Raw genomic sequence first — 25,338 nt, forward strand, 5'->3', positions numbered from 1 at the left:
ACGAATGGAATCTTGCGTCCTACTTCATCAATAATAATCAGGACGTGTCATCTTCATCGTGAGCGGTCAACTGCATCATCTGGTTGATCATGTACCACATATCGATGTACCCGCGGTAATTGCTGGCCTCCGGGGGTCAAGCTGGCCAGCAGGGGGGGGAAATGCACTGGTCCACATTAACCAACTGATTGCATAATTTATTTATTTATTTATTTTTTAAATCTTCCGCCATTATTCGATTGAGCGCTCCTCGATTCACATGTGCATTGGCACCACTGAGCTACAACACAAAACATGTTTCGAAACAGATTGTCCTATCAGTAGTGTGTGTGACACGACTACTAATAATCTCAATCGAGCCTTTTTGATTAAAATTGCATGAAATGAATGATAATTTTCTAGTTCCTGATGGCGTGAGTAGTAAGTAGCCATACCTTGAAATCAGGCCTGGTATTGGGGCTTGCCCACCCCGAATGAAAATGTTAAACATATTTTCTTGCATGTTCTACGGCATCTACGGCTCACAGACCCCAGTTTGAGAACTGCCTTCGAGGAGTTACCACTACGCTTTGCCTTTTGTTGTTGTTGTTGTTGTTAACAAGCGCCAATGACACCAAAGTGGCACAAAACAACAGCGTTATCCAAGTCTGGCTTGTGTAAGCAGTAAGTACACGCAAGCGTTGTTCTTCACCTTGCTGCTCCAGCACATTTTCTTTGCTTCATGATTAATTGTCTCCAAGCGCCATGCTATATATATTTTCTCTGCAGAGGATATGGCCTACCTTTGCATACTTTTGTTTTGTGTGTGAGTAACTTCCCAAAGACCTTTTCACTAGTGGGACATTCATGGAAAATAGTTTCATACTGCTTGCGGTGGTTATCTTTATGGATAGACGGATTATCGTCCGGGACAATTATTGGTGCCAGGGTTAAGTTTTCATTTTTTTTATTTTTGATGCTAATATGTTCTGTTTTACTGCAATTAAATATCGGCTCCAAATATCGGTTATCCGCCTCCTTCCTTTACTCGTAATAATCTGTGTCAGTATCTGCCCTGGAAACGATATTTCGGTCTATCGCATCACAAGTTAGTTTATCACATTAACTGGGAACTGTTTGCTAATGGTACATTCCTGCAGAGCAATCAAAACGGTCTTTTAACGGCACAAGCGCGGCGATGCCTCATCACCAGTCGTGCCGCTATTGATCCGTCGCGGTTGTCAAACATTGCGGAAGCCGATCGATTATCCCCAAAGCAGGGACTTCCCTTTCTGCTTCAAGTGTCTTGCGGGGCCTGCGAGTGGAATCGATGGGGGTGAACAGATGCAAAGGAATGGCTGCCATCACAAAGCAAAAGAGGACATTTACATACTCTTAGTGCATCAAGCAGAAGTGGATGAGGACCAGTGATGATTTCGTCATAATTTTTGTCAGGAATTTTTTTTTTTTCAGATGAAAATGAAACGAAAACTTAAATAGAAGCCATTCATTGAGAATTTGAGACTATAACTGTCATGACTGGGTCATGCCAGGGTTATGTTTAGTGTCATGACTAGGGTGATCGGCTGATCTCTTAAAAATAAAACGATCTTTTCCACCGATCTCATCTCTCTCCTCAGAGGTCTGAAAATAGTATCCTCTTCTGCTGAGATGATTAAAAGGCTTTTGTATTTATTTGACAGAAATACTTCATGTGCAGTTAAAACAAACTGCATTATTTCACAGATATTGTTCAATGTTTTTCAATAAAACAAGTTTGAGACACTGAAGGGATCGGCAAAAAAATAAAAATAAATTGCAGACCACAGGAACCACATGGGAAATGCCCGTGCATGTCCGTTGATCTTTCCAATCCTGTCCTACGTCTGTCAGGATTTCTTCTAGTTCTAAGCCTTATTGGAGGACTTTGGCAAACCCACCCCACGTCATCTGTCCAAGCGTAACATCCGTCAGTTTTCCATACCCGTCTATCACCTGTCTCGCTTCCCCCGTGCGCCATTGACATTCCTCTTGGTGCTCATTCAGCCTGACTGCAGAGCGGCTCTGACACACTGGAAGAGCCTGGCAGCAATGTGGCGACCGGGGAACTGGGAATGTTAATGAAATGCGACCACTCGCGGCGAAGTCACCCAAACTTATCTCCACTTTGGAGGCGCTCGTGTGAGCCGACTACTGATGCTAAAAAAAAAACCCTCCCATTTGGGACACCTGTGCAACGCAAGAGCTATTTTTAACATTCTATATGTATAACTGAGGTCATGTTATTTAATTGCTGTATTGATTGAACTGCGACTAAACAATAAACCCGCAGGTCATATCGATAAAAGGCGTGCAAAATCAAGAGTCTGATATTGCTGTTGTTTTACAGCTTATTGAATTCACCAATTGACTTTAGTTTCTTGTTTCCAAAAGATTTATCGTTCAGCGGATGACTTAAACGCTGTCACTCATGGAATGGATTTCTTTGACTAGCCCGATCAATGGCAGTCCATAGATACAGCAAGCGATTAATCATACAAATCTTACAGTGTACATGTACATGTTTGCTCATTAGTATTTTCTAAATTTGAGTCAAATTTTTTTTTGCAGCAATCGACTTATAAAATCGGGATTCATCGTTATCGAATTGTGACCTATAAATCGTGATAGGAATCGAATCGTCAGGTACGAGTCAATTCAGACCCCTAGTATCCATCATGTTTATGTAGTCGTAGCGCACAACATTCTGTTTGTCATGATAGATGAGTGAAAATGCTCGAAATCGGCTGGCACTGTCTGGGTTGTTTTCTGGATAACGTTTGGCAGTCAAAGAGTGAAAGAATGTCTGAAAAGAAAAATGAGAAAATTTTTATTTCTAGCTCATTTTTCATATCTTATCAAGACTTGCTATGGATGAAATGGTGGATGTCAAGCACTTTTTGGAGAGAGTTTGTGGCCCTGGCAGAAAATGAATGTTGGGGTCGGGCTCCAGAGTTGGCATCAGGCACGTCATGTACTGAAAACGGCTGCTTGATAAATGGTTGATAATAGCACACTATTCCACGTTGTTTGCTCAAAGAAGGATTCCAAAAAAAAAAAAAAAAAAAGTTTGGGAATCAGACGCACCCCTGAAGTATTCATTTCCTGTTTGGAATAAATATGTCACATGAGACGATGAGGGCGGGACGCCAGGCTCAGTTTACGACGTCTCAACAATGTGTCAGTGAAATGGCGCTTTTCAAAGTCACACTGGATATGCTTCAATTGTCCATTGTTACTTTCCTTTTTCTAAAGCGCCTGTTGTCCTAGCTGGACGTTGGGTGGGACAAGCAGATTATGCTGCTGATGGACTGGTAAAAACAAAACAAAACAAAACAAAAAAAACAAAAAACAGTTACCTTCACAGTTTACAGTCTGCAATGAATCGAACATTCATAGTTTGGGATATCAAATGATTAAGTATAAGCTAGGGATGTAACGATAATGGCAATATTGGGATATCACGATATTAAAAGCAACACATCTGTTAAAAATAAAAGTCTGTCATGGTTTGTGGTGTGAGCGGAGTGAACGTGGTGCATGGATCCAATGGCGGAGAAACATACCAGGGAGACAAACACGAAGGGCAATGTGGGGAACTTTAGTTACAAAAAACAAGTAACAGACTGGAGGGGATGTGAGCGAACTGGTCGCCAAGACCAGACTGGGCAGTGGGAAGCAGGTAGCCATGGTGGGTCGCCATGACTGGACTGAACGTGGGGCAGCTTGGCAGGGATGTGGAAGACAAAACACTACAAACACCTAAAAACAAACAAAACCGAACCACACGGAACCAAAACATGACAAACTTGTGTTGATTTCCATTTGTGCAGTTCGAGCACCCTCTAGTTTAATTTTCATTAGGGATGTTTTGGCCATTCTATGTTTAAAATCTATGCTAATCGTCAGATGATCGTCGTAATATGCTTGTGAATTGAGTCAATATGTGTGCGTGCATTAGCAAGCAAGTGCCTCAATATTAAGTGTTATTAGAGATTGTAGGTTGTTTATTCATTGCTGTTATGTACAAAAGCACAATATTGTGCTTTTTTGTATGAATTCATTGTTTTTTTTTTTCCAATATTGTGACCTTTTTTTTTTTTTTTATATCGCCAACATCCCCACAATATCGTGATAATTATCATATCGTGAGCTTCCTATCGTGACAATATCATATCGTGATGTTTGGATATCGTTACATCCCTGGTAAAAACAGGAAAAATGTTGAGTTCTTGACTTAAATTTGTTGAAATTGCACACGGAGACGCTGCTTATCAAGCTGGCGTTTAGTCCGCTAACAAGCAAAGTCGTGCTTTCCCCAACAATTTATTTTGGTGTCATCCTCTGTCGGAGCGAAGAAACGGTGGCGCCGCACACAGCACCTTTTGGGCGTCTTTTTGCTTTTTCCTCAAGCTCCATTAGTATGTCAGCAATTCAATAAGGCGCTTCCTTTTAAATAAAGACACGAGTGGCACGCGGCCGCCAGACCCGCGTTAATCCTGCCTGAGCGGCCATGAAAAATGAAGACGGATTGCAGGAAGGGAAACACATCTATTTCTGCCTGTTCATTTTCGGCGGCGCATCTGCCGCTGAGGACATCAATCAATTTAATTGCGGGTTCTCAAGTCAAGCGATTGATGATTCAAATCAGCTAAAAAAAACAAAAACGGGTATCATAGCCTCCATTCATCCATTTTCGATCGGGATTGGCCTCATTAGGTCAGCGGCAGAGCTGAAACGTATCGAGAAGGAACCCCACAGACTTGCGGCCAACCAAATAAGCATTCAGACGCACACCTACGGACAATTCAGTGCCTTTGAACGTTTGTCTGTCGATGTGCCCGCCGATTGAGTGTCAGTCCAGGGTCGAGTCTGCGCTGCCAGTCAGGAAAAGCCTACTAGAACAGCTGACATGTATTTCTGGTTCTTTCAATAGTACGGAGAATGTAACATGTTGAACTGACAATATTAGAATTTAGTTTTCAACTACCGGTAAATAAAAAGAAAGTGCAAAATTGCTCGAGATTAATCTTACAGCTGCACAATGAATGTAAACATGTTTGAACATTAAAAAAAAATAGTTCATGGACCACTGAACAGTTTCCGAGCGGTTCTTTTCTCCCACCCGTGTTTCATTCTTTCCGATTGGATCGTGTCAATTTTTGTCACTGTGTTGTTTTCATTTTCATTTTATTCATTGACGAAATTAGCAGTCAATTATCGTTTTTGTCTCTATTTTAGATTTCGTTTTATTTTCGTCTGAACCTATTTTTTCGTGACGAAACATATGGCGACAATTTTTCGACGAAATTATCGCTGTCCTGAACGCAGCCACGTCCCTCGTTATTGGGGTGTGCACACTTGTGCAACCACATTATCTCACTTATTTTTGCTTCACCTGACTAAACATCTTAATGTCACATTCATGGCAGGCAGTTCTTTTCTGAATCAGTTTTTTTCCTGGCTTTCAAACAAATAAGGGTGTGTAGACTTTTGGTATTCACCGTAAACCAGTGGCCAAAATATTAAGTACACCCTTGTATTGGATACGGTATAACTTGGGCCTGAAAATGAAGCACAGCCAGGATATTAGGTACAGCTGGTTTAGGTGCTAAGGGTCCAAAATATTTGGTAGGTTTAAGACATAATATCATCTTTTGATGATTCTCGAGTCATTTTCAGATACTGTCTGCTTGATTATTGTTGAAAATGCAATCTCAAATTAAAATAGGATTTTTTTTTTTTTCCCCAAAAGGATTTGCCCAGTCACAATATGGACTCGTTCCGATTGGTCGCACGTCTGGTCACGTCTTCCAGGACCTCGGGTTTGTGTCTTGAATTGACCTGTCTGCGAACAGGGATTTTGATGATTATTTTGTAATCATTTCATGTGGGTAGGCCATTTTGAGTTTCCCTTCAGTTCAGACTGTCGTGGGAACGTCGAGATTCCATCTGTGGCCCGCTGGGAAATCCCACTGGAACCAAAACATGTTCTCACGCTCACTCAATCTTCTCGTTGTAATAATGGAACGTTCTTCTCGTGCTGCCTGCCGTTTCCAACTGCCGGCTTTCAGTTCCAATGTCACATTGCAAGTCTGTTAGGACTTTATTTTCATCCAATAATCCATTACTGGAATACATATTCAAGTGCTTGATGATAAGTACATTGACTTTGGCAACACTGTTTAAAATGACATTATACGGACTGGGAGATGCATTTAACCGCATTACCAGCGTCACCTATTATTACATCAGCCGTACAGTGTGAATTAATGAAGGCGGCCCGGGGGATTTGAACAATTAGTCAGAGAGTCCTTGGATTACGACGACACCGACAGTTTGCGCTCAGGCGTAAGAATCAATAGTTAATCATCATTTCGCATTGAAATTAACGGAAAAATCGATTCATCTGTTCCAGGCTCCCCAGAAAACACACCAAAAAAAATGGTTGTCATGCGTATTTTAATGAGGAATTCAATTGATATTTGCACTTCATAAAAACATACAGTAATGGCATAATTAAATCGCATCAATGGAATGGCCATTGTGTTGCTCGTTTTTTGGCCACCTGGGAGCAGTTTTAAGACAAACCGATATTCTGTTCATTGCGAAGTCACACACTAACCCAGCGCCTCAGTACACCACTAATATTAGTCATTCTACATAGAGGATAAAGAGTGTATGACTGAGTACTAGAGCTGTCAAAATTAATCAACAAGTAATCGATTATCAAATTAATCAACATCTGTTTTAATAATCCAAATTAAAATTAATCTGATTCGTCAATTAATCGATTGATTAATCGATTCTAAAAATGTTGGATAGTTACATCCCTGCTGAGTGCTGTCGTATTGCCTGTCTTCATGTACCGTTTCTGTGTGATCCGTTGCTTCAAAATGCCATAAAACGGATGCTAACTAGAATTAGCATTGAGTTAGCGACTGAACTGCTAATACTACGTGTCGTGTCATTTCAGCACGTTCTCCCAGGTTCAGGTTATTCGGTGTAGTGACCGCCTTGTTCCTTTGAGAATGACTGCTTGACAATGGAGAGCGATCGACAGCAGGATGCTGATGATTCACATGGATGCTAATTTATTTCAAGTGTGTACTACGGTGAAAGAAGGTGGCAAATTGAAAAAAAAAACAGCAGCGGGTGGCTTATCACCTCTTTAGAATAGAGTGAAAGTATGTAAATAACTATACCATGCCGGAGGAGAAACCCCAGGCAATCGCGCTCAATAAAATTCGAGTGCATTGTAGGAAGAAGGTGCTGAACCTCTTAAGTTTGGAAGGAATCGTTCCAGTGACCTGAATAAAACACATAAACTCTTCCACAAATCTGCAAGAAGGAAGACGATGAGCAAAAAAAAAAAAAAAAGGGAGGGAGGGAGAGAAAGAGAGGCAGATCCAGGGAAATTACTTTTGGCAGCCGGATGTGCTTTACCGCAATTTCCAGCTGTGATATAATTCAAAACGATCTGCGACTACATCTTGAAGGTACTGCGGTTACCGTAAAAGTGCAACATCACCTAATGGGATGACAATCTCACTAAGCGCTCCAGAGCGTCTTTTCGCCTTTTATTTGAATTGCGTTGAACAGGAGGGAGCCTTGTGTGAATTTATCCAATTGATGATTAACAACTGACTTCAAATGTGACGTAAATAACCTTTACTTTGTCACACGACACTCAGGTTGACGCTTAGCAGCATTTGTGTTTGATCTTTTGGACTATCCATCCATTGGTGAAAAACATGGAACCTACCAAAAGAAAGATTAGATCACTTCTTTCATCAGGAAAAAGAAGTGTATTTCTATCTGTTTCCGATTTGCAGCAATTAGCATTAGAATGTATCGAAGTTTCATCATGATTCACAAATCTGTTTAAAACAGTAGGGAAAAGAGCTTGTTTGCAACCTGGCCCTGGTTGATCTCTTGTACTCTGCTGCCAGCTGCTGGCCGTTTTTGTAATAACTACCATTGCTTCAAGCATTCTCTTCAGTTCAGAGGCTGCATCAAAGCCTTCTGTATGCTCTAGCATAAAAAAAAATGGATAAATGCGTCTTTGGGAGCATGGTAATATTTAAAATAGAACGTATTTATATAGTCGGAAAAGTCTGACTTCCCACCTTCCTCGAATGCAGCATTAGAGGATATTTAATGACCTTTGATTTTACTACAGTTCTGATTTGCCACAGGTTTTTTTCTCCGTTCACTGTGGCGTATATGTTACATTTTCACAATGTCAAAATCACATTGTATGTGATTGTACCGTGTATGTCCAATTTGTTCATTTAAAATGCAGTCCTATTGTCAGAGTTCCAAGTCGCATGCAGTCGAATTTTAATCAAGAAGCACAAAAAAAAAGTGACCTATCTTCTGTGCACAAAAGTTTTAAGCAATGGATGACATTGAAGCCAATGTATCCCCTTTCCAAGCTTTCCATGTGAGATTCCTCCACTTTTATCAAATCTTCCGAACCTTATTCAGTATGCATGAAACTGGACAGCTGTTTAGCCAGCATGCTAGTGGTCTGTGCCCACAGACGGCAGATGGGAGTAGCATGGAGGTGTCCGTTGAGGCCAAGCGGAATGAAGCCCACAAGATTTTTTTTTTTTCTGCTTTTTTTGCATATCCATCGAATGCTATTTATAGCGGGCCGTACATGCTATCAATTTGTCATGTGTCACCTTCAGCAAACCGGTACGGATGTGACCTCTCGTTATGCTGAGGAGGTCCTTACTGGCAGTTGGAGCGCAGAGGAAGAACTGGGTCAGGGAAAGGACGGGAATACCGAAGTTAGGCTGGATTTGTGCTTTTATTAGCCCATCCCAGAGAAGGCTACATGTCCACTTCCTACATCGTTGACCTTTAAACACCCTTGAAATTATGTAAAATATATAACACGGGTAACCTTACCGCCGTTCCGAACCACCGGTGGTTTGGACCAATCACAGCGACATAGTGTTTGGGGGCGGGATATGCAACCATGACGAAACCAGGAAGCCGACGCCGGCGCTAACAAACAAACCTAACATGGACGAATGGACGCTGCAATTAATTCTGTTCTCACAGAATTACTCACCGTTTCCTTGTTGAATGTTGAACAGCGAGGGGCGCTTTGTGCATCTCTAGCTGGTAAGATGTTCGTAGTTTTCCCCCCTTCGGCAAGAACGAAGACGAAATTTTCACCCATGGCCGTGATTAGTTAAAACAAACGTGTAGAATGACGCATCGTCCAATCAGCTCGAATTATTGTACCACCTTTTCCCGACCAATTTACTGTGGAGAGGTGCCAGGTTATAACATGGTTAGTGCTGTGAATTTGTAGTGGTTTTGAGGGTTGGGGTTCGAATCTCTGCTCTCCCATGATTCTAATTGGGTCATCAAGATCTCTAAGCTTTCCATAGCGAAGCCTGAAGACGTTGGTAGCAAAAACAAAAACGGTTGTTCCCCAGAAAAGTCAACTGGTTGACGTTCGAGCAGAGGCTAAGCATGTTCAGTCCTCGCCTCCGTCTGCTTTTTGTAGGAAAAATGAGTTGCCTTTGTATGTATTGAAACTGGTCTCTAAGCAAAGTTCTGAAAGTTAAGTCCCATCAGACCGAACCACTGCAGCTAAAATACATTAACCCTTTTGGATGGGTCATTTATGGGATTACATTGATCTACTTTCACATCAGTTCAAGTGCCTGTGCACCATACCAACGAAATAAGGCCATGTGGCATCACCAAATGAAATCGTCAGATGAGAGGCAAGAGATTGCGTTGGTGAAAATTCTCACAGGGGGATCACTCGTTTCATTTTCATTTTGCGTGATGCTGTGTTTAATTTTACCCACATGGAGAGCTGCTCATCCTCAGCGGTGGGAAAGTGAACCGAAACAATAAACGTGGGTTAAATCAGCGAGACGTTAAGTGATTTTGCTGCGCCAGTCTCATTTCATTCCTTGTGTGCCTGTGAGGTGAGAGGGAGACATGCAGAGGAGAGATAACTTGGATGAATCAAAACCGCGCAAAGCAAAAGTTGTTTGATAGCTAAGACTTTTTTCTTTTAAAAGTTCAGAATGCTGGTGAAAGACGCTTGGCGGATTATTTGGGTAATCCGCCAGCCTCACGTCAAAATTGGTTCACTCAAATGTCACTGAAAGGGTGTGCAGCATTCTAAATGTCTAAAACATTATGAGGTAGAATGACACTCGTTTGGTTACCATTCAGGCTTATATCCGTGGCCGGGTAAGAGAGAGGGAGATGTAAATCTGGACAAATATGGATGATTTGGTTTTCCTCCAAGTGTTTAGAGGTGATGTCACCAACACCAAGGCTGTCATCACCCACCCCAATCAAAAACCCTGACTGAGCCTGGGGGTAAAATCTCTTCTGAAAGCCAGGGATGCTGTATCCAGGTCAGCGATACACTTGCTTTGAGAATAGCCAGTTGTCATGAAGGAATATGTTCATTTCACCACCAACAATCCGTGGAGCATGTGGAAGACTATCAAGTGCATCATTGATTTCACCACCAGAAGATGTCCCTCAGAGTTGTTCAGGCTGATGTGAGGAGATCCCTCGATAGGATTAACCCACTCAAGACTGCTGGCACGAACAACATCACATCATTTTGAGGGACTGCACTTCTCAGATGGCGATACACATATTCAACACCTCCATCTCTCAGGTGGTTGTCGCTAGATGCATGAAGACGTCCACCTTTCATTCCAGTCCCCAAAAGGCTCCACAATGGCAATCCTGACAATGAGTGGCAATCAGTTTGAAGGCCATTGGATGATAGTCATAAAGTCTTTTAAGAAGATTGGCATGAACTACATCAGTCACCATTGTAGTCACAGTAGCCCCTCCCCTGTACGCAGATTGGAAGAATAGTTACACCATGGATGCCATCCTTACAATTGTCCACAACTTCTGTGGAAACACATTGTCCGGCCGCCTTCAACATCAGTGGACCGGCACGTAAACAAGCTACCCGGGAGCACCTGTGTCTAAAGCCAAACTGTGTGTGTGTGTGTGTGTGTGTGTGTGTGTGTGTGTGTGGTTTACTTTCTGGACCTGGGTTTGACATCTCTGGTTTCAAGTACTGTACCTGGACATCCACCAGCAACAACTCCTCTGGTCTGGTTGCGAATTCTCGCTAGCATCGTTACGTATTTTCTGAGAAGATCAAGGAACGTTGGTCTGAGACCAAAAGCAATTTTACAGATGCTGTGCGACCCAGTGGTGAAGCCTGTGCAAAAGATTGTCGGGAAAGGCGGTGGTGTTAACACATATTAAACACCTCCATCTCTCAGGTGGTTGTCGCTAGATGCATGAAGACGTCCACCTTTTAATTCCAGTCCCCAAAAGGCTCCACAGTGACAATCCTGACAATGAGTGGCAACCAGTTTGAAGGCCATGGGATGATCGTCATAAAGTTCTTCAAGAGGATTGTCATGAACTACATCAGAGACACCAGTGACGTCACAGTAGCCCCTCATCAGTATACAGATTGGAAGAACAGTTCCACCATGGATGTCATCCTTAACTTCCCACCATAACCTCCCCGGGAGCTCCTGATTCTAAAGCCAAACTGTGGAAGGGGTTTTACTTTCTGGCCCTGGGGTTTGACATCTCTGGTTTCAAGTACTGTACCTGGACATCCACCAGCAACAACTCCTCTGGTCTGGTTGGGAATTCTCGCTAGCATCTTCGTATTTTCTGAGAAGATTAAGGAACGTTGGTCTGAGTCCAAAAGCAATTTTACAGATGGTGAAGCCTTTGCAAAAGATTGTCGGGAAAAGCCTTCTTTCCACCACAAACGTCTTCATTTCCGGGAACGACTCCATGCATCCATTACACAGACTTATTTGCCCTGCTTCCATCAGGATTGGAGGATCCAGAGTAAAGTGCAGATATCCTGCACATATAATTAAGCATGTGTTCACGTGTGTTATTTATTCTGTGCAATAAATGGTTGAAAGTGCATCAGTAACTGTGGAACTCCATTACAGAACCCGTTCCTTTTTTGTCTAATTCACGCGAGTGACGGCATACGTGAAGCTTCTGTTGAAACTCAAATTTCTGAGTTCAGCTCATAACTCGAAAACTCTTAAGTCCACTGTATTACTATCATTTGGCGCTACTCGCTGAGACACTTGATAGTGTGCTTGCTCCACGTGTGGCCTCTGAGAGTTTTGTAAACGTTAGAGGTGCAACCTCTGCCCCCTTGCAGCATACCCTAGAGGTGTAGTCAGGGTTATATTCATTAGCCGAACAAGGTATCGGCGATGATGAATGGGCTCCACTCGCTTTGCTTCACATGGACACACGCATACAGAAGGAAAGCCATACCCGGGTACTTGTGCTTTTGGAGGACGATGTGTTGACCTACATCCGCTCCCGTAGATGCATTGTAGTGTTACTTCACCCTCCAACAAAGTCTAAAAATAATTGACTTTTTCCGTTTTCCAGGGCGTGCATACATCATTTGAATTTGGGTGCGTATGACACCTTGTGGAGTCGGATTTTAGGAAAGTAGTTCATTCGTTGGACTCCCGCGCAGGCACTGTGTGTTTGTGAATGGTTGCCTGGTAGTCGCCGATTAGCTTAGAGCGACAATGGCCACATTGTTGTTGTGTTACTATCAACATTTGGGGAGCACAAGCACACATCTGTGCTTTTGCGGAAGCTTAACTTGGCTTTCTGTAAAATCAGCCGTATAATGTATTCTCCTATTTTAATCCACACAGGTCTCGCCGGCAGGCTTCGTAGGCTTAGGGAGGTAAAGCCTGACACAGTAGGAATGAATTAACATATGCTAAGTGTGAACCGTACACGTCCTCTGAGTGATTAAGAGAACCAAAGAGAGACTTGTATAATGAGTTATAGAGGTGATGAAACTATTTTGATAACGCATTTGTTTTTTTGCTTTAAAATGGATACATTTGCTCTTTTGGGTGCTTTATCTACTCTAACGAACCCCTATGACTTGACATCTTCTTGTACACAAGTCGACACAGGCGGTATGGGAGCACGTGGCCAATTAGTATAATGCATGGCGCTAACTGCACGCTTGCCTCCGAGACGGATGCCTCGGAAACAGCAGGAGTTGCGGAGAGGACGCGAAGAGAACGTCTTGATGGTGTACGTTTTAAAACAACGTGCACCCACTGGGCCCGCGCACGGCCATTCAAAAAAAAAAAAAAAAAAAAAGGCTGGGGACGATCAGTTATATAATATACTGTACTCAGGCTTCCTCCCACGTTCCAAAAACATGCATTCATTGCTGACCTTAAATTGTATGAATGTGAGTGTGAATGGTTTGTTTGTTTGTGTCCTGTTTATAGACGCCAGACCATTTGTGACTCTGAATAAGATAAGTAGTAGAAAATAATAAATAAATGGATATCACTCATTTACGAGGCCGCTCGTTGCTAGGCACGGCAAGTTTATTTCAACGCAAGCTAGGCCGAGTTCTTTGGGTTCAACCACTCAAAAGAGAATTAGGATTAAATTGAAACCTTTTCTACAGTTCTCCGCTTAAACAGGGATGCTTAAACAGTCAAAAACAATCAGCAAAGCAGATTTTGGATACTTATTCTGAGTAATTAAAAGAAACACTTAGTGGTCCATTGCTCTCATCATGTATCTTGCCTGCTATTATATATGAGTCAGTGTTCAAAATGGCTCCCTCCAGCCAAGTGAAAATGAAAATAACTTCGTAGTGTTGCCGATTATCAAGTATCTTAAATTGTGCATTGCCGAGTCTTAAGGCTTAAAGGAGACATTTTATGGAAAACTGATTTTTTTAATAGCTTGCATACAAATGCTTGGGTCTCCAGGGTGATTTGACATCCAACAAGTGTGAAATGAAACAACCAAGAAAATCCTTTGTTATCTGCACATATACAGTTTCTGAAAATGTCTTCTGAGCTAGCCTGGTTTCCACGTCAGCTTCACAGTTACATTTGAGGGTAAATTTGCATCATACATGAAATTTCTCTGTATGAACTGCTGCCTTCACAAGTTAAAGTGACAAATAATGAGTGTCTTAACTGTCTGTAATATTTGCACATCACAGACTTGTTTTTAAGACACTGTTTTGGGGGGTGCAGACTAATTTGTCACTTTTACGGTTAAGGCCGGACATTTGTTGGAAGTGACCTTGGTAGACTGTTCAAGTTGAGCATAAGGAAGGGAGCACGATGAGAGGGAAAATTGTTACACAACTTTTTTTTTTGCCCATTTCCATCATTTCTTCGGGGCCTTTTTGCCCATCCAGACAATCTGTCTCTCCATTCTGTCTCTGTTGAGAATCGCATCATTACAGTCAAACGACTCCCACGGTGGAAAACGGCGTCGATCTATGCCTGGGATGATGTTGTTTTGTATCTTTTTTTTTTCTTTCTATTATTATTATTATTTATTTGGCAATTTCCACAAACCATCTGCTGAATTGTTAGATTCTTTTCTCACCACTTTAAATTGAACACAAATCTCGATTGTGTAAAATATTCGCTTTTCAATATGTATTTCCAAATTAGTCACACACAATTGCTAAAGAATGACAACAATATACTGTCGGACAACCAGAGATATCGTAATTACCAAAGACTGAAACTTTTTTTTGTTGCTAGAATTATAGTTAGTTTTGTAAACATAAAATGTAGTTTGTTAGTTTTCATTTTTTTTAGAAAACATTTTTGTTTTTATTTTATTTCGATAACTCATTCACTGGCAGCCATTTTCACAGAAGCAAACCCCTTCACTCCCGGCTGTTTTACTGTATTTTGACTGATTTTGCAAGGCCCACAGAATATTGTGTTCTATTGCTATCAAAACATGGACTCTACCAAAAGAAAGATTAAAATCTCTTCTTTCATCAGAAAAAAAAAAAATCTGTTTCCGTTTTCCAGCAGTTAGTATTACAATATAGCCAGATTTGATCATTATTCACAAATCTATTTAGAATTATGAGTAATTGAGCTTTTTTTTCCAACACGTCCCTGGCTGATCTCTTAAACTCTGCTGCAACCTGTTGGCCGTTTGTGTAATAACTACCATTTCTGTAACTGTTCTTTGCAGTTGAGAGGGTGCATCAAAGCCTTCTGTATGCTCTAGCATAAAAACAAAACAAAACATAAAAACGTAAAAATACGTCTTTGGGACACTTAAAACATTTCAAAAAGAACGTACTTGTACGTTTTTGGGAGCAAATGAGTTAACAAAATTGTTTTTTAATTTTAGTTTTTTTTTTTTAATTAGTTTTAGTTAACTTTCGATATTTATAACAAAAATCTATATTATTTTAAAATACATCTACATTCAGATGAGTAGTCTGAATATCATATTTGCCCATGATGACTAAAGCCGTTTCATTCATGTGTTATGGGATTTGTGACGTCAAAAAATGTGAAATGTCTCTTCAAGGTGTTAGCGTCACTTGCGCTGGTGGTGCTAACATGACATTACGGGTGTTGCCTTTCGCGTGAACTGCGCCGCCAGCTAGCAAGCGAGCTGTCCAGCCTGGCCTATCCCGGCCAGCCCGCGAAGCCTCTCGTCCACATGTGGAAATAATGTGACACTTGGGGACCTTAGCGTCCGAGTGGCTAGCACTACAACGCTCGCCAGCCCTCGCTTTTGACGTGCCCTCCAGGAAAAAAAAAGAAAAAAAAAAGAATGCTGGCTAGATAGTGTCACTTTCCGTTACGGCCTACGCCTGCCTTCCTAAAATTAGAAGGGACGCCGGTGTAAACATTGGAGGGGACCTTGGAATGACTGCCATCAGGAGATGAAATATTCAGAGGAAGAGAACAATTTTTTTTGTCCTAAAAAAAAAGAGTCAACAATAAATCAAGTTAAAAGCAGATAATGTTTATTTGTGTCGGCTCATTTATCACTCTAAGCTAAACTTTTGCGGTCAAGGGTTACTTTTGATTTTTAAAAAGAGATAGATGGGCTGCTTGCAGAAGGTAAAATGAAAAACATTGTGGGGGCAGGACTTCTAGTCAAGACCGAACCAAGATGGCTGCCAACGCAACAAAGGTAACACCACTTGTACATGTCATTGCAGTGATACGTTTCCTTTGTCACCTTCCAGACTCAATGAGTTTTTGTAACTAGGGTATCATGCAGCAAAATTGCTAATCATTAGCCATGTAGGCTATCACATGTATTAGCTGCTAATGTCGCCAATCAAAATAAAGAGAACTGTTGTAGGTTTTAATGCCCCCAAATGTTGTTTCATCACACAACAGTTACTATTGAAAATGTTTTTTTGGCCTAAATTAAGACATTGTTTTTGTATTATACTTACCTCTTTGCGTGTAATCTTTTTGGCTAGCCAAGCAGGTTGATTATATATATTTTTTAAATGTATTTTTATTATATTTTTATATTTTATTTTATTATATGACTGCTGCGGAGCAAAGCAGGCACATATTACTATCCTAGAAAACGGTGTTTATTATTTTTCTTTATTTACAGGAATTTTTCAGACAAAATACGGCCCGAACCGTTGGACGTACCGGCACAAATGAGATGATGATATCAAAAGATGCAGCTCGATCTGACTTGGCGGAGAATTACTTTTTTTGGAATTCCGAGTTGCCATGGTGACGCAATTCCGCCCCCCCCCCCCCCCCCCACCGCCCCCCCCTCCCAAAAAAAAAAAACTGCCAAAAAGTCCCATAGGAATGAATGGAGAAGGAGAGGAAAAGATCCACAAATCAAGCACCCAGGGATTGACCTGATTTCAACAGGAAGTGACCTGATTTCCACAGGAAATGACCCGGAACGGACCTGATTTCAACAGGAAGTGACCTGATTTCAACAGGAAGTGACCCGGAAGTGGCCTAAAATCAACAGGAAGTGACCTGATATCAACAGGAAGTGACCCAGAACTGACCTGATTTCAACAGGAAGTGCCCTGATTTCAACAGGAAGTGACGTGATTTCAACAGGTTTTGGCAAACTGATCAGTGCATGCGGCTTTCCACCTTGCAAGAGTCAGCAGTCACATCCAAAATTTCCGCAGAAATTTTTCTCGTTATGATGTTAGTTCACCAATTCAATTAGTGCAAGTAGAAACAATTTGTTCTCGGATCAAGCTGTAACAGCTGTAATTCTTACTTGTTAATAAAAGTCAAGTGTGAATACATTGCTTATTTGAATCTACTAACACCTTCTGTTCACTTCACAGGTTGAATTGCTTGAAAGGAGAAAGGAAGAAAGATTGTTCCCCCCCAACAGCTGAGCAGCCTATAATCTTCTGTGAGTATAATGAAACGTGTATAAGCAGAGAGAGAAATACAATGAGATGGAGACGGGGAGATAAGTGTTAACTGCACTGCCAATATGTCTTTCTGCTCGGCATTGTGCCGCGCTGCGTGCTAGCGGTAATCAATGTTTGGCACCGGGTTATTTGTGGAGTCGCATCCTGGCATGAGGATACTGCAAGGTCAAAAAGCACGATGTACACGAGCTTTGCTGTGCATGCTGACAAACAGGATCGATCGGGACCATCTGATGGTTGTTAGATTTGAGGTGGTTTTAATGTAAACGCGTGCGTCACATTGCAAAGTACCACTACTGGAGCTAAAGTAAATAAATAAATAAAATTACTTAAGTATTAAATCCAATTAAATCAACTTTAATATTCCTCAGAAATTGTTTGCTTCAAAAAGTTGAAACATAAAATATGTATATATATCATGATTAATCGCGATATCGATATATATCGTCACACTCCTACTCAATTGAACTACACATGTAACAAGGAATTAGCTCTAACTTAATGCTAATGCTAACGCATAATAGGAAACACCATAGGCAATGATCTTAACCATTTTTTGGAAGGCTGGAACCGATTAATTGCATTTCCATTAATTCAATTTTAATAGGTAGTATTTGTGTTAGCGTTGTGCTCACTGCCTTTGCCACACGCATACAAATTGACACGTGTATTTTATTTTTTAGTCTGTATGGACTCTTAATCTGGGCTCTTCTCGTTCAACCCCCGCAAGGTCCGTCCGTCCTCAGTCGTCACGGTAACAAAAGCCCGGCAGTATATGGGATGAGACAGTCTGTCTTCCCCCTCCAAACGGCTAATTGCAACAAGGTAAGAAATAGGGAGTGTTAAGAGAGATTATTTGATGAAAATCTGCCCCTGATATGCTATACTATTAAAATGTATACATTTTACAGTGTCGGTGACACTTTTACTCATCTTTTGTGCTATATTTTGTCACAAAAACATGTTTTTGTTTTTTTGTTTAATGTATTCTGAAATGAAAAAGTGAGTGCGTGTTTTTGAATACCACACCTTGACCGATTTTGTTGAGAGACGCCTCCCTCGCTGGGTTTTGGGTTTTTCTTCGTCTACCTTACGTAACGTCGATCTCGTCAGCGAGCGGCAGCTTCAGAGCAGCATCGAGTGTCATTACGAATGCGGCCTGCGACTCTCGCAACCAAATCGGAATCCCCTCGAAAATTCCATGTGGACGCTGACAGGTGACATCACTTGAGTCACACTAACGCGAGTTCATACATTGCCGTATGTATCTCATAAAAATAGGACATATGTGAGCAACATAGATAAAAAAAATTTACATCACCACCAGGAAGAGCAACAGAATGTTTTTTTCTTGTCTCATAACATATGATTTACTTGAGAGTTAAGGGAGCTCAATCACATCCTCCCAGTAGCTCAATGGAAAAAAACAATAATAATAATAATAATAATATTCCCAGCAGCCACTTACTAGGCTGATGCGAGTCGAACCAGGAAATGAAACAGATTCATAAAAGAGCACAATGAGGATTAGGAAACAATTTATTCATTAGACATGAATCATGCAGACAGCACAAAAAGATGAAATATGTAGCAAATAAAGCATTGTGTAAAACAAAACAGATGTGATTTTTGTTCCACTGTTTGCATGGTAATTTGTTGGTCGGCGACTAAGCGACGTTTGGAGTGCTTAATCATAAAAGTCCGTACACCATCAAAAATAATAAGGGCCTCAGCTGACACTTTTTTTTTTTTTTTTTTAGAAATACAAAAAAAAGTAAATATAAAAAGTAAAAGAAGTAAATAAATAAATAAAATTACTTAAATATTAAATAAATATTATTATTCCTCAAAATTGTGTGCTTCAAAAAGTCGAAACACAAATTCTGTTTTAAAATATTGAAGATGTAATCCACATTTTACATAGAAACGTATGAAAACTGAGTCAGTTGCCAGACAGATAAATGTCAAAGAGCATTGATGAGTCTTCTTTGCCTGAACACTTGCGTCCATTTCCCCGCCACTCTTATGAGGCGCTCCCCCTAGTGGCCCTCCAAGTAATTGCTCAATACGTAAATTAACAATGGAACCGTTATAGTGGCTGTATATTAACTACAAATATCATGATACTTGTGTAGGCGTATCGATAGTCTATCAGGAGACAAAGTATCACGATTTATCATATTGATCTATTGTCACTCTCCTCGTATGTATGTAGTTGGGCACTGATGCTGTTTCGCCACTGCTTACATGTACAATTTTCCTTTGGAACCTTTCACTTTGCTCTCTTCATCAATTTTGACAAATGATATATAAAAAAAAAAAAACATTGCAAGCATGATAATGCGAATGCTAATCTGCATTCATCAACGCTGACGTTCCAAATGAGTGTTTGCGTACGTAATTACCTGCTAAGTGAGAAAATGTGCCGGCAGTCCAACGGGAGTTTGGCATCTGCCGGCCTCTCGCTGTGTAATAAGTCATCATCCGTCATTTATCCGTCCACCCGTCTCGCTGACAAATAGAGCGAGCGCCTCGCACGGTGGCCCGTTTATTGCACGTAAACGTCGTTCCCTCGCAAGCGCTTCACCTGCTAATTCCACGGCATCACTCGTTCGACGGGCGACGGCTGCCGCATGGATGGCGAGCGGACGGGGAAAAAAAAAAAAAAAGAGAGACGAATGATGAAGCGCCGAGCAAATGCATCAACACGTTGTGGTGGTGCATCAAAATAACATGATCCATACCCGCTACTGACAAACTTGGGCAGGCAGGCCTGACACATTCCTCCCACGCACGTTTGCAACGATTGCGGCAAGTCAGCGTTTGCTGGCCGTGCACCTGCAAGGAAGTCACTGGCAGCTGAAATGTTATTTGGGCTGTAATATAAAAATACCCCTTGCTGACTTTCACCAAAGTCCGAGCCTTTGCTCATTTTGCGGGAGCTCACTTTTTCTTGCTTTTCGTCGAGCAGTTTGAAAAGTGCTCACGGTTGTTGTTTTTTTTTGTGCACTGTTAAAACCGATGAAAATGTCTTTTATAATAATCTACGTTCACAGCCGGAAATGTCCTTCATAACGCCAAACCTCCCACATTCACTCGTGACTTTCAACTCAATAGTTCGGAGACGGCTTGCCGTGCGGTGATAATTTCGTCAACGGAACATTTTCGCCATCATTTTCATCATGGAATTAATTTTTTTCCAAATGAAAATGAAACAGAAACTAAAATAGAAGCCACGCATTGAGACGATAAATTGATTGACTATTTGGTCAATGACTAAAAGGACAATGAAAACAACAGTGATGAAAATTCACCCAATCCAATCAGAAGGATTGAAACGCGGGTGAGAGAAAAGAACCGCTCCGCGCGGTGCGCGGTGCGCCGCCGCCGCTGAAGCGCAGCTGCTTTGTCTCATGGAAATATCGGATTTGCTTTGAAGAGTGACGGCGCAGCGGGGTTATAAATAGTTCTCCCCTAAAAGCCAAGAAACGCTATCAACTATTGATTTGCTGTCGGCACACGTTAGTGCTCCGTGTCGCTGGTCACTCCACGCATGCAATACACGAGTGAGCGCGGCGGATGACAACACATTCATTCTCTCGCCGTGAAAAAAAAAAAAAAAAAAAAAACTCCTTCACAGTTGTGTTTTTTGGGACATTTCAAACTGGTGATTACGAAAGAATGGAATAAGGTAGAAACATACTTTTTTTTTTGCTAATGAAAGAATGGAATCCGATCTTTCATATGGTATCCAGCATGTTTATGTAGTCGTAGCGCACAATATTCTGTTTGCCTTGAAAGATGAGTGAAAATGCTCGAAATCGGCTGGCACTGTGTGGGGTTGTTTTTTGTTTTTTTGGATCACGTTTGGCAGTCAAAGAGTTAATATTGTGCTTTATTACATAAATCAATTTGTAAATAATTTCAATATTAGCATTGTTTTGCTTCATCTCAATAAACAATGCGCCGCTCCTTCTGATGTGCCATCAAGCAGCATAACGTATACAGACATGAATTGTTTCACAAGTTACATTCAGTAAAGCGCAGGAATAGTTTGTCATTTTTCACAAAAAAAGATAACAAATACGCGCCTGTGAGTATCGTCTGTCTTCATGTGAACATATTGTGTTGTCATAGTGAGGATGAGGTTTGTCGGCTTTGATGACAGCCGCCATGGGCATGGCGTATGCGGCATGAGAGCGGATGTGTCGGTCTGCGTGCGAGTCAAAGAATAACTTGTGTTAGCGGTTAGTCATGCTAGGATGAAAAGAAAGCGAGCTCATCAAGGCTTCCAATATTGACGCTGGCATTGAAACAAGATGTCAAGACAGCCCGGGGAAGCTCCTAAAAAACAGATTTTCCACATCAAACGCACCACGGGCTTATTATTTACGACTTAACCGTTGAGGACGGACGAAAAATGCCGGCCTTAGGTAGGCAATAAAAAAAGAAAGCATCGTTAATGCGCATCATTCTTGTCGAAGACGATAATAAAGTGGAAGCTCCGAAGTCCGACCCCCACTCAAGTCATACAATTCTTGTTTTCCTGGGAAAACAAGATTTCAGGTTGGACTTTGTTGAAAACAAATACATATTTGGGTCCACATTTTTGCCTCCAATACAAAAAACAATATTCTGACGTCACATTTGGGCCTGTAAGTTGAACACAAAACTATGATTTATGTTGTATGAATGGCAACAAAATAGAAATACATGGATTCACTTGTGTTCATATTTGTCTTCATCCTTTTCTTTTTCACAATTAGCATCGTGGAATGGCTTCCCGATCAGGACGCTCAACAGATAGAAATATACTTTTTTCTTTCCTGATGAAAGAAGAGACTTTAATCTTTCTTTTGGTAGGTACTATCTTTCTCTTTCATCAGAAAAAAAAAACTATTTGTATCTGCTTGCAATTTTCAGCAATTAGCATTAGAATATAGCTAAGTTTCATCCTTATTCACATTGCTGGTGAAAACACTGGGAAAAGGAGCTTGTTGCAACATGGCACTGGCTGATCTCTTATACTTAGCTGCCACATGCTGGCCATTTTTGTAACTACCATTGCTTTAAGCAACCTCTTCATGTCAGAACCTGCATCAAAGCCTTCTGTATACTCTAGCTTAAAAAAAACAAACCATAAAAAACATAGAAATACGTTTTTGGGAGTGAAGGACAAAATATTAAAAAACGTATTTATACGTTTTTGGTCTTGAATGAGTGAAGTACGAGTAGTATCGGTGCCAACTCGTATCGGTCTGAAAAAGTGATATTGAACATCCCTCGATCTAAATTTTGCAAAGGTTTTGAAAGCAGCATCTTACGTTAACCACAAGTGGCACATTTGCCTCCCAGAAGCCGCTGCCAAGTCTTGCGCCACGCACGCCGAGAGGTTGCGACACGACGGCGCCGCGCCGGCCGTCCTCGGGTCCGAGGGTGACACGATTCCTGCTCCGACTGTCTCATCGGTCCTGTCAGGTAAGAAGAGCGCGCAACATTGAGGTCACCGCCGTGACTCATTTTGTCATTATGGTTTGGCATCATTGTGTTGACGGCCATCGGCAGCTTTTTGCTTGTCGTTATTGTGTGCATCGTTTTGTTTAGTTTTTTTTTTTTTTTTTTTTTTTTTTGTGTGTGTGTTCAGAACATGTTGTGCATGTGACCTTTGGTGCCAGGATGCGTATCCGCGGGCGCTATGCGCCACAAGCTTACTTGACAGCAATGTGTGTGTGTGCGCGGCTGTCTGTACAGATGGAGCATCAATGCCACGGGAAGAATAATGCGGTCAGCAAGACATATTTGGGCTTATTTTAACACAGCTGGACTGGATACTGTCCAGCAAAATGAAAATGCTGCTGCTGTCATTTTTTTTGCTTTCACGCTCTTGAAATTAAAAATTTGTTGCATAGTGAGGATAACCCGTACACAAAATAGACGTCAAATTATACGTACTCTTGTCTATATTAATTGCTTTTAGTAGGGCTGCACAATATTGGAAAATCATGCGATATGCCATATAGATGCTGAATATAGAGATATCGATATTATTGCGATATTTAACATGTACCGAAAGAAGTGACATTTATTTTTTTTCCATCGAATGAAAGAATGACATTTTTCATGCAGCAAAATAAGCAAACTCAATATATTCTGATGAATTGATGAATTGACAGAAAGGGTTTGCCAAAAAAGGAACCGCGATTCTCATTTACTACAATTCAGAATCGATTTTAAATGTCCTTAAATGGATTTTACTTCAATTATTTTACACTGTCTTGCCTTTGTTTGTAAGGCTGGGTTCAAAATATCGATATCGTATCGATATGCCTTTTCATATCCCAACATCGATACATAAAACCATGTATCGATATATCGATTCCCCCCCAAAGCCTGCTGAGATAGGCTCCAGCACCCCCGCGACCCTTGTGAGGAAAAGTTGTTGTGAATCGTGAATCGAAATGAATCGGGTCCTTGTGAATCAAATCGAATCGATTTGTGTAAGTATTTTGCAACATCTGTTTGCATTGCCAATTGGCATCAAACTGCAAACCATGTTTTTTTTTTTTTTTGCCTGCTGCCGTGTTTATCGGTGCGCTAATGTAGCCGCTTATGACGCAGCGGGCCGCAGATGTTTCGCTTGTCTGTCAAATTTGCAGCTTGATGCGGAAATGTCTTCATCTTCCTCCAGCTTATGAACGACGGGCACAAGAGCCGCAGGCTGGGATTTCCATGAAATGCTGCCATTTAACGCAAAAAAAAACAAAAAAACAAAAGTGGCCTCAGGCTGTGCAACATGGCCACCTGTTATGCGTGAAATTGCCGCCGTCCACTCATCCAGTTTCGAGGGCGCGTGTCCTCATTAGTGTCACAGGTAAGCTGGAGTCTTTTCCCAGCTAGCTTTGGGTGAGAGACCGGGTAATTTTTGATGACCCGGGTTATTATTATTATAGTTTTGCAATTTTTCATTTGAGTCCGTTTTGAGTTTTGTTTTTTAAATTTAGTGAGTTTTAATTAGTTTTCTGGGTGGTTCTGTTTTTTATTACTTGTAGTTACTAAATAAATGCTTCGTTTTAGTTTTGTTTTAGTTTCAGAATTAGTTTTAGTTTTTCCTTTTAACGCGTATTACTTGTGCACAATATTAAAAAAAAAAAAATTTATGGGAGCGATATCATCTTTTGGTGCTTTTCTATTGGCTGCTGCGAGGTGACATCACTTCTGTGTGACACACTTTCAAACGTCCTTATTCCGGTTCATATCAAAATAAATCGACTTCAAATCACATTTTTGCTATAATTATAGCTAGTTCTTGTTAGTTAACAACAATAAATAATAATAAATTTTCATACAAATCTTACAGTGTACATGTACACATTTACTGGTTAGTATTTTCTAAATTTGAGTAATCCCCCCCAAAAAATTGCAATAATCGACTTCGTATGAGGATTAATCGGTATCGAATCGAATCGTAACTTATGAATTGTGATACGGATCGAATTGCCAGGTACTACTAGGCAATTCACACCCCTACTGATTAGTATTTTCTAAAATTGAGTTTAAAAAAAACAAAAAACGCAAGAATCGTCATATATTTGTCTTGGGATTAATCGTATCGAATGGAATCGCGACGTATGACTCGTGATACAGGTCGAATCGCCAGAATCGGCAATTCACACCCCTAAAATGTAGTTTCAGATAGTTTAAATTTTTTAAAAAGCATTTTCATTTTATTTTTTTTTTCGTTCACAAAATTGTTTATTGAATTTTATTTTATTTTTATTTTTTGTTTGTTTTAGTTCACTATAATAACCTTGGTGGCTCTCCAAGGCAAGCTCACCAACTTCCTATTAAAATGGATGCTTCGTGCAGACTTTCATACATGTTTGGTCAACTGCGATGACAAACAACACAAACGTCGATTACATTGAACATGTTTTAAAAGTGTAAATTGTCGTCTGATAAATCCCAGCGCGATGGGAGGCGATCGGGCAGACAAACGGAATTAGGCCGTCGAGCGTGGCGTCGCCGCCGTTAATTAT

At 41.0% G+C, this 25,338-nt stretch overlaps 1 protein-coding gene across 6 annotated transcripts in view; it reads left to right on the forward strand.

The window, feature by feature from the left end:
* LOC144005928 (uncharacterized) overlaps positions 1 to 25,338 on the forward strand; it is a 113,434-nt gene that overhangs the window by 14,747 nt on the left and 73,349 nt on the right. For 4 of the 6 annotated variants that reach the window (XR_013279689.1, XR_013279691.1, XR_013279690.1 and 1 more), the window contains exons 1-5: positions 11,073 to 17,063; positions 17,210 to 17,280; positions 18,033 to 18,127; positions 22,069 to 22,161; positions 22,658 to 22,780. The exons of 1 other annotated variant lie outside the window; for it this stretch is intronic. Coding sequence is in view for 1 of the 5 variants with exons in the window: in XM_077504421.1 (XP_077360547.1) it covers positions 16,993 to 17,063; positions 17,210 to 17,280; positions 18,033 to 18,127; positions 22,069 to 22,161; positions 22,658 to 22,780 (453 nt within the window). In the remaining 4 variants the exon portion in view is untranslated. Of the gene's footprint in view, positions 1 to 11,072; positions 17,064 to 17,209; positions 17,281 to 18,032; positions 18,128 to 22,068; positions 22,162 to 22,657; positions 22,781 to 25,338 lie in introns of those variants that run through there. One more of the 6 variants, XR_013279692.1, reaches the window with a different exon arrangement.

Source organism: Festucalex cinctus, chromosome 18 (genome assembly GCF_051991245.1).
Source record: "Festucalex cinctus isolate MCC-2025b chromosome 18, RoL_Fcin_1.0, whole genome shotgun sequence".
Taxonomy (NCBI): Eukaryota; Metazoa; Chordata; class Actinopteri; order Syngnathiformes; family Syngnathidae; genus Festucalex; species Festucalex cinctus.